Source organism: Ascaphus truei, chromosome 13 (assembly GCF_040206685.1).
Source record: "Ascaphus truei isolate aAscTru1 chromosome 13, aAscTru1.hap1, whole genome shotgun sequence".
In the NCBI taxonomy this organism is placed as follows: domain Eukaryota; kingdom Metazoa; phylum Chordata; class Amphibia; order Anura; family Ascaphidae; genus Ascaphus; species Ascaphus truei.
In genome coordinates, this window is record NC_134495.1 from 20,072,338 (window position 1) to 20,081,571 (window position 9,234).

At 45.2% G+C, this 9,234-nt stretch overlaps 1 protein-coding gene across 2 annotated transcripts; it reads right to left on the bottom strand.

Annotated features, from left to right (window-relative positions):
• Positions 1-95: 95 nt before the first annotated feature.
• Positions 96-9,007, bottom strand: FICD (FIC domain protein adenylyltransferase). 2 transcript variants are annotated; one of them, XM_075568812.1, is made up of 3 exons: positions 8,378-9,007; positions 6,901-7,227; positions 96-4,550 (listed from the first exon to the last, which is right to left on the bottom strand). In XM_075568812.1, exons 1-3 carry the CDS (start codon positions 8,427-8,429, stop codon positions 3,475-3,477), a joined length of 1,455 nt encoding a protein of 484 aa, XP_075424927.1. In that variant the 5' UTR covers positions 8,430-9,007; the 3' UTR covers positions 96-3,474. The 2 variants fall into 2 exon arrangements, with proteins under 2 accessions (XP_075424927.1, XP_075424928.1); XM_075568813.1 differs by having other exon boundaries at positions 8,362-9,003.
• Positions 9,008-9,234: the final 227 nt, after the last annotated feature.

Below are 9,234 nucleotides of genomic sequence, written 5' to 3' on the forward strand. Positions count from 1 at the left end.
CCAAGACACACACAGCCTGTCCGTCATCCTGCAACTGGTATTTCGTTTGGTCGAGAAAAGGTCCCCAGCTTTGGATAAATCACACATACAAAAACTGATAACCAAAATAATTTATTAATAAAATAGTTCGGACACACAACTAAAGTGCATATTGCATAATGTAACTTGTTAACCAATGTTTGTGTAGGGTTAAAATAGAACATCACTGCCAGTCTAAACAGACCTGCTGTCACTTATTTGAATTCTAAAAGTAACAATGTGTCTCTTGTACGTATTCTATAGAAACAAACCCTATATGTGAGGCAGTCCTCACATCCACTTATTAAGAACTCCTCAGCAGGTCAGACTGCTTTACACCAGAATAAATAAGGTGTGATGAGTCCTGTCTACATCACACCTGTTTCTAATCCTGTGATCATACAGCAGATATAAGTGCCCATGTTCAATACCACACCTTCTCTAGGTCAGACGTGTGAAGATAAACTGGTTCCGGATACTGAACCTACATTTCTGGCAGCGTTAATAAAACACCTAGAAAAGGGGAATCCCCGGGGAGGGGGGAGGAGAGAACACTGTCCTTTAATCAGTGCACAACTTGTAAAGTAGGCACAGTTGTAGGTGTGATACAGTACTGAGAGTATTGAGACAGGCGGTAAAGCAGAGTGAAGTACAATGTAACCTTGATTAGGTATCACACCTACAACCACAACTGTGTCCACTTTACAAGTAGCAGTGCACTGATTAAGGGATTTTGTTCTCTCGTTCCCTCTCTTGGAGATTCCCTTTCACTCTAAGGCCCGGGCCATAGAGGTGTGGGGAGAGCGGAGGCGCGCTAACGCTGAGGCTCGCCTGCTTCAGTCAGCGCAATTGCACGGACTTGCAGGCGAGCCAGGGTGCGCGAAGGGAGCCGGGGGAGGTGGTTGGAGGCGGGGCAGTGACGTCGCTGGGCCAATCGCCCGCGACGCACTCACGTCAATGTCACGGCGCCGTGACGTTGACGCTGCTTCAGGCTGATTGGATGTTTTCAGCCGACAGCGCGCTGAAAAACAGCTTGGCGCTCGGCTGAAAACTCCAAAGCCTGCGGACGCTCGCGTGAGCCCCCTCTAAAGGCATCCTCATTGAGGATGCAGGTGCTCAGCGCTGAGCGTCCGCACGGCTCAGCGCTGCTTGTCCATCTATGGACGCAGCCTAAGACCACGCTTAAAGTGACGGCGACGCCACCCAAAAACAAATGCAGTCGCCGCCGCGTGCGCTTATAGTAAGCGCGACGGTGACAAAGCGATGTGATTTTTGGTAGCCGTAATTATTTGATTTTTCAGGGGCTGTCGCCTCATGTGACAGACAGCCCATGAACCAATCAGGAGCCTGGTCGCCCGCAAAGCGAAATACAACTTTCGCTTGCGTCACTATAGGCGCGGTCTAAACCTTCACTTAGGTGAACCTACAAGGCCACATTTGTGTAATGGGCTGAGCGTGGGCTTATGTTTTATATTCATTAAACACTTACACTGTGTTCTGGAACAGTAAAACCTATTTTAGAAGGCGGCAGTCCATAACTACGTACACACTGTTACCCCTTTTTAAAACCTTCGCTGCGAGAGATGCCTTTTATGGTGCATGGCAGGTACCTCTGGCCGTAAGGGGGGAGGATTTGTTGGAATGGTACAAGACATTGCTTTTGGGATCTGAGATCTTCCTAAATGTCAACGCTGAGGTCCTGAGATGGAGCAGCAAGGTACAATGGAAACCAGTAATTTAACCCCTTTATAAATAAAATCCACTGCTATTAACCAGATGAGAAGTACAATCTGGTTGAGTTAAAAGAAAAGTTTGTCTCAAGACGATTCTAATCTATATTAATCAACTCTTTGAAATAAAAGGAACCAACCGTTCTGCCTTTAATCCCTTTATCTTAATTATAGCCTTTGACGGTGCTCTGACTAGCGCCCCCCGGAGGGTTTGGATGTGTCCCTTGTACTTGCTAATTTCATACTGGTTGCTCAGGCAGCTTCACACACTGAAATTACAGAATATAAATATATATATATGGTACAGATGTTACAAATGTTTGTAAAACATTTAAATATAATAATTTCCAAGTCTTTAAATATATCTAAAAGGACATTACAATAAGCTTGTGGCCCATCAACTCCTAAATGGTTTCTGATTTGGCCCCTTTTGGAGGAGTGGTTGAAGAGCCCTGGGCCTAAGCCATTCACAGGAGGAAACCATCATTGACTTGTGATGTCATTTAGGACACAATGTATCTGCTTTGGGGTAAATTCCATACACTTGAAGTGTACGGGGGATATTTCGTCTGAACAGATACTTGGTCAGATAAAGAACTACCCCCTTAATCTGTAACAGCAGACGCAGTCCCTTATCCCACTTTCTCCTTCAATTGGTGTTTTTTTTTCTTCCATAGCAGCAGTGGGGAGAACAGCAGATTCATTATGAATCTCCATGTGCTTCAGCCTCTGATACTTCTACATGACATCGTAATTTGAATGTGTGGCAGGGTCGTGGTGAGTCACAGTAATCTAATAGGAGCAACCTCAACGATCTTATTTGGTTTACTAAATATCTATACTCAGCGGCATAGCTAGACATGCGCGAGTCCCCCGGGCAAAACATTTTTTCCGGGCCCCATTATAAGTGCCTACCGGTGGGACAGGCTGGTGAGGGAGGGAGATGATGGTAGGTGGCGGCGTTAGGCCACCAGAGGAGTTGCAGGACGGCCGGGGAGAAGCGCACGGCAGCGACGTAGACATCGGAAGACACTTCCGGGTCGGACCGCTGGGGCGCGCTTCTCGGCCGTCTGCTCTGCCTTTGTGCAACTCTTAAATCCTCTGCCGGCTTATATTCTGCTTCACTCTGGCAGCCCACCACCGCATATCATCTCCCCCACCTGTCGGAGAAGAATGATAGGGCCACTGATGAGGGGGGGGGGGGAAAGAGAGAGGAGTGGGCTGGGCTTTGCCCAGGCTATAGCTACACCCCTGTCTATTATTAGAGGAGCATTCCATGTGTGGAACCCACCCGCTGATGATGATGAATAAGCTGCAATATAAATGAATACAGAGTATGAATACAAACTTAGCAATAATGTTTTGCTGGCCCCTGTAGTATTGAAGGGCTTCATTGATTCCCAGCCAAATAATTACATCTGCTGCCCATAATGCCCTGTAGGAAACACTGCTGTGGAAATGTTGATTTGTTACCCGGAGTAAGAGGCCAGTTCAAACTTTCTAAGGAGATTTGTAGGAGGGATTGTGTAGGGATACTCCATGTTACTTTATATTGCAGCATGTTCCTTTCTAAAACATGAGATTCTCTTTATCCTAGCGAGCAGCAAAATATTAAATAAATTAAGGGGATGTGCCAGCTGCAGCCCACCCAGTAGCACCTCCCTGGAGCTGTGAACATGATGAACCTATGGGTTAAGCAAGGCATTAGTGAATGATGAAGTTGAGTTCAAGTCTTCACGGGAATAGTTTGCTTGCACCCAGAGAAGTTTGGGTTGGGTTCTGGGAGACCTACTGGGTGCTCTGCTGTAGCGATCAACAAGAGGTCCAAGGTGTTCTCCGTACATTTGGCAATGAACCTAATGAAAGGTCTCACATCCCCTTCGTTGGCTAGTTCCAAGACGTGATAATACTCCGACCTCTGCTCTTTTCGGATGGTGATCGGTGGGTATCCAGCCTGCATCAAGATGAGGTTCATGAACAAACGAGAAGTCCTCCCGTTACCATCCACAAATGGATGGATGTAAACTAGTTTATAATGTGCTAGGGCAGCAAATTCCACAGGGTGTAAACTGATAGCGTCATCAGAGTTTAGCCATTGCACAAATTCTTGCATGTGCTTTTCCACATCACTGGGATGCGGTGGGATGTGATGACCCACAAATACTTGGTTAGTCCTAAACCGGCCAGCTTCTATGGGGTCCACATAGCCCAGCACCCTCCTGTGTATCTCCAGGATGTCGTTGATTGTCACGGATCCTATTCGAGACACCAGGGTGGTATTGACATATTTCATGGCAGCATGCATCCCGATGACCTCGTTCTGCTCTTCAAGACTTTTGCCCGGCACAGCATAGCGCGTCTCAATAATGTGACGGATTTCAGACAGCGAGAGGGTGTTCCCTTCGATGGCTACCGTGTGGTAGATGTGGTGGTAGTAAGACTCTTCCATGACCCTTCGAAGAGCAGAATTGCCTTTGGGAATGGACATCACTTTCTTGACCTTGCTGTCGATGATACTGAAGTATCTCTGGTCAATCTCTTCCACTAGGGGCAGCGTCCGATCACGGTTTACCAGAGCCTTCTCATTGTGCGGGGAGATCATCAGCGCTTTGGAGTACAAGTAGTCCGCCTGGATGACGTCCTTCTCTTCTTCCAGGAGGATGCCAAGCTCGTTCAATGCATCCACATGGTCTGGGTCCATCTTCAGTGCATGGTGGAGAAGCTTGTGTGCCTTGTCCTTCTTACCCAAACGCTTCATTTCTAGAGCTTGGTTCAGGGCAGCTTTGGCTTCAAACTTGACATCTAAAAACGTGACAAGATTCTGCCAATTATTAGGGTTTAAACTTCATAACTCCTCCATACAACACTTTATTATTGTGAAAGCCATATTAGGAACCCAGAACAAAAAGATGACAAGGATTATGTAAGATACTAATACATAAACTTCTTAAGCATAGGCTTTAAAGGGCCAGTCCCTCTGAAGACCAAAAAGTGAACTAATTCCAGTGACATCTTTAAGGTGTCTCATCTGGGTAATTGATACTTATAGGTTTCAGATTTGGGTAAAAAATTTTTTTTTTTTATGTGTGTTAAAGTGTGAATTGGGAAGGTGGGATTTCTTCTGGCTGCTCCCTCATGCAAGATGTCACTGTGTGATCAGCAATAGCTTCTCAAGCCAGAGTCTCCCCTCTCCACATCTTTACTGGCTCTCTGATAAGGGGAAAGAAAACAATTGACAAACAGGCATCGAAAACATTAAACTGTCCGACTATGTTGGATTGCACCTTTTAAATTGATGACAACTCTCGAGTCCTTTGTTGCAACTACAGGAAGAGGTGAATGCAGGCATAATCCTTTATTGTAACGTTATGTACACAGTTAAAACACTGCTGAAAGTAAAGCAACACAACAGAAAACTATTTTGGGGGGGGGAGAGAAGGGAATTCTTGTATATGGATACACCAGTATGCTGACTGCTCTTGGAACTAGAATCTATCAACATTAGCTTAAAGCTCATGCATTTTGATTAACCATACACTGCTAAACACACACTGCTATCGACATATGAACCTTCCATATGCTAGGAGTAGTAGACCCTGTGGGACGGTTTCCCAATCTGGGGGAACCAGGAGACTTAAAAAGGATGTCAGAGTGATAGGACGGATGTACACACAAGGAGAAACAGAATGACAGAAATGAGAGTACAGAGTATCAATAAGACAGAACAGGTCAGAGAGTGGCAAAGATTAGGCATTTTCCTAGCACACAATTCATATATTCCATTTGGGATTCTTAGTCTTTCGAGTGGGATTCTTAGTCTTTCGAGTGGGATTCTTTTGGAGTCCAAACCTTGGCTGTCTCATGTGCCAAATACAGAATTTACTGCAGGAAGAGTGTGTGAAAAGGCAAAACAGTTGCTTTTGGGGAGCTTCAATGAAAATGAATAGGAACCACTGCTCTATGTACAGCTTCCTTTTGTGTCACTGCATGGTAAATATAGGTCATCAGTCCCTACTGCTTGTGCCTTACTAGGAGTAACAAACGCCTCCATCACCGAGGTACACTGTGATATAGATAAATATATATATAGATATATAGTTTCAAGCTGCCCACAAGAACCACTTATAAGGAAACATTTTAACCTATTGTGTGTGATAAATATCACACACAATAGGTTAAAATGTGTCCTTAGAAGTGGTTCTTATGGGCAGCTTGAAACTAATGGTATACAATGTATTAGTATTAGGGGCGACTTGAAACCGAGTGACAGGATGTATATGTTAAAGATGCTTGCTTTCCCCAGTTTCACACTACCTTTTCCCATACATTGTATTTCACTGATGCTATAACTTATATTCTGACAGGTTGTGACCCTGTTCCTAGCTCTGTGTAGCTGTGACTGTTATTTTAAACAGTTCCTAGGATTCTTGTCTATGTCTTTCGTTCCTAGCTCTGATATATTTTTCTTAGTTCTTTATCTTCCTGAGAAATCAGTGTGTTTTAGCTTTGTGAGAAACAAGTATGTAATTTAGTCTAGTTAGCCAAGACTAGTGAGTGATTTATGTCTTTGTTCTGATGGTAAAGAATCACTGAATATGGCATAAGTCACTACTTTCTTAGATACTGAAGACTAACAGATGTATCTTATTTTTATTTTGTTATAAAAATGTTTTACCAGGAAGTAATACATTGAGAGTTACCTCTCGTTTTCAAGTATGTCCTGGGCACAGTTATAAAAAAGACATGGTTACATTAAAAAGGACAGAGGTTATACAGTCAATTCACAGACATTTCATGGACAGATTGTTGGGTACAGGGGATAATGGGTTTGTGATTTTCCGATTGAAATAGAGCAGCTTTAACATCAAACAGCAGCGAACGTTTATCTATTATATGTATCCTTATTACATAAAAGGCGGAAAGCTGATTGAAGAATAATAAAGAATGCCGTTTTGAACTGGAAACCTGATTATTATATCAAGAAGAGACTTTTCTAACACACTGTGGGCCAATAGTCCTGTCTGTGTCAACAGGGGAGGACAAACTTAGTCATAGGTCTTTGTATCCCTTCTCCGAGTCACGGTCCTCAACATGGGACATCCCACAAACCACCAACGTTAATCCGGTGAAGTACTAATGACATTTCCATTACCTGCAGTAGGTTTTGGTTTGAACACCAGGAGTTCGATTGCAGTTGAAGCCACAGCCAGGCCAGTGGTCTGCCCCGTGTAAGTGTGTCCCCGTTCATCCCTACCCCACAGGTTACACTGCAGCAAAACCTTCAGAGCATCTCTATACTGATCTTCCAGTCCTGCCAGAGGGAAGAGAACCACCAGGAGGAGGGAGCCAGACAACACCACGAGCGCTGCCCGCAGCCCGTAGCGTGCCCATTGCAAGTCTGTCACGGCCATTGACGTGGCAGTCACCCGGCTCCAGGGGCCGACCGCAAGATCATAGTCCTCAGCGGTGGCGCACACACCTGTCAAAGAGAGGAGAGGTCAGACTGCAGCCCTGGCCAGGGTGCGACCAGCAAGGTCCTGACGGAAGCCACCCCACAGACAAACAGGGTATAGAGACTGATATGTAACACTGTAGAGAGTTAATGTGGTGTAGAAGGGGTTGATATTATCTCCTTACAAATACCCCACTGCTAGTAACCCATAAAAACCTCTTACCCCTCCATTTAAATGTCCCCACACATGGTTATTAACCCTTTATGTAAACATCCCAATCCAGCTCATTCATTCTCCCCCAACCCTACACTATTAATCATGCTCCTCATGGTAGGATCATTATTACTTTTCCATAATTCTGCTTATCTCTCCATCTCCCGATGATTTAATCATCACTCCGCTCCATAATAACCCAGCATTCTCATCATTACCCTTTTATAGCTCAAAGTAGCCAATTGTTACCCTCCATACACCCACAGTATTCCCATTGTTACCCCCTTAATTACAGCACATTATGTTCATTGTTACCCCTCCCTATCCCACAGTATTATTATACCTTCATATTCCACAGTATTCTCCTTATTACCCCTCTATATCCCACAGTATTGTTAGTGTTACCCCACCATATTCCACAGCATTATTATTGTTAGACCTCCATATCCCATAGTATTATTAGTGTTACCCCATCACATTCCACAGTATTCTCCTTATTACCCCTCCATATCCCACAGTATTATTATTGCTAGACATCCATAGTAGTCTCATTAGCTCTCCATACCACACAGTAATCATTATCACACAGTACTGCGTTGTATTGCGCGGTAACAATCTTTACCCCTTCATGCCCAACAGTACTCTCATTATTACCCCACAGCATTCTCGTTGTTACCCCTCCATACCACACAGTACTCTCGTTGTTACCCCTCCATACCACACTACTCTCGTTGTTACCCCTCCATACCACACAGTAGTCTCGTTTTTACCCCTCCATACCACACAATACTCTCGTTGTTACCCTTCCTTACTCACAGTACTCTCGTTGTTACCCCTCCATACCACACAGTACTCTCGTTGTTACCCCTCCATATCACACAGTACTCTCGTTGTTACCCCTCCATACCACACAGTACTCTCGTTGTTACCCCTCCATACCCTCTCACCTGCCAGTTTGCTCACCTCCTCGTTCTTTTGACGTAAGTGAAGTTCCTCTCTCTATTCCCCCAAACATCTTGTTCTTACTGTGATTGGTCGTACCAAACGTCCATCATAGGATGCCAGCCTCTCACAGTGCCGCCGGCTCCTCCTGTCTCCCTGATTGGTTGAATGCCATCGCTGACGCTATCCGAGGTTTAGGTAACAAGGAGGGGGGGGGCCTCGGTTTCCATGACCAGCCATCCGCGCGTCGCTGCTCGTGCTTTGCGTGGTGTGAGATGATTGGACACCAGGGCCATCAATCACCGCAATCCCAGCTTGTGATTGGATAAGAAGTCAGTGATGTGTCAGTCTGAATTAAAGGGCCAATTCACAGCAACGTTTCTTTTTATTCATCCTTGGCTAAGCTGCTACAAGAGGTTTCATTCACTAGAGAATGATGCTTCATTTCCGTTTTTAACCAGAAGTGCAAGACGATCGGATGGTGGTGGGTACCCCCCCAGTTAAAACCTCAATCCGGAATCCCTATATACAAACTGTAAAGCCCTAACCAGGGGTGGCCAACTCCAGTCCTCAAGGGCCACCAACAGGTCAGGTTTTAAGGATATCCCTGGTTCAGCACAGGTGGCTCAGTCGTTGACAGGGGGTATCCTTAAAACCTGACCTGTTGGTGGCCCTTGGGGACGGGATTGGCCACCCCTTGGTTCTAGACATACCAAGAGCTGTGCTGCTGCTCACGGAACCTGTGGAGGAGCCGCCAGCATTGGGTTCTAGGGAGGACAGTTGGGATTTGAAGCTGAAAATGTCAGTTGACAAGGGCGTTAGTCCCAGGACTCGGGTAGAGAGAGATGCATACATTGATATGAATTTAAGGAGATGTA

Excerpts from the sequence above, each read along its gene's own strand:
- FICD (XM_075568812.1), bottom strand. The coding sequence starts at position 8,429 with ATGTTTGGGGGAATAGAGAGAGGAACTTCACTTACGTCAAAAGAACGA. Across the intron at positions 7,228-8,377 it reads TACGTCAAAAGAACGAGGAG|GTGTGTGCGCCACCGCTGAG; the intron begins GTGAGCAAACTG and ends TCTCTTTGACAG. Across the intron at positions 4,551-6,900 it reads CAAACCAAAACCTACTGCAG|ATGTCAAGTTTGAAGCCAAA; the intron begins GTAATGGAAATG and ends TCACGTTTTTAG.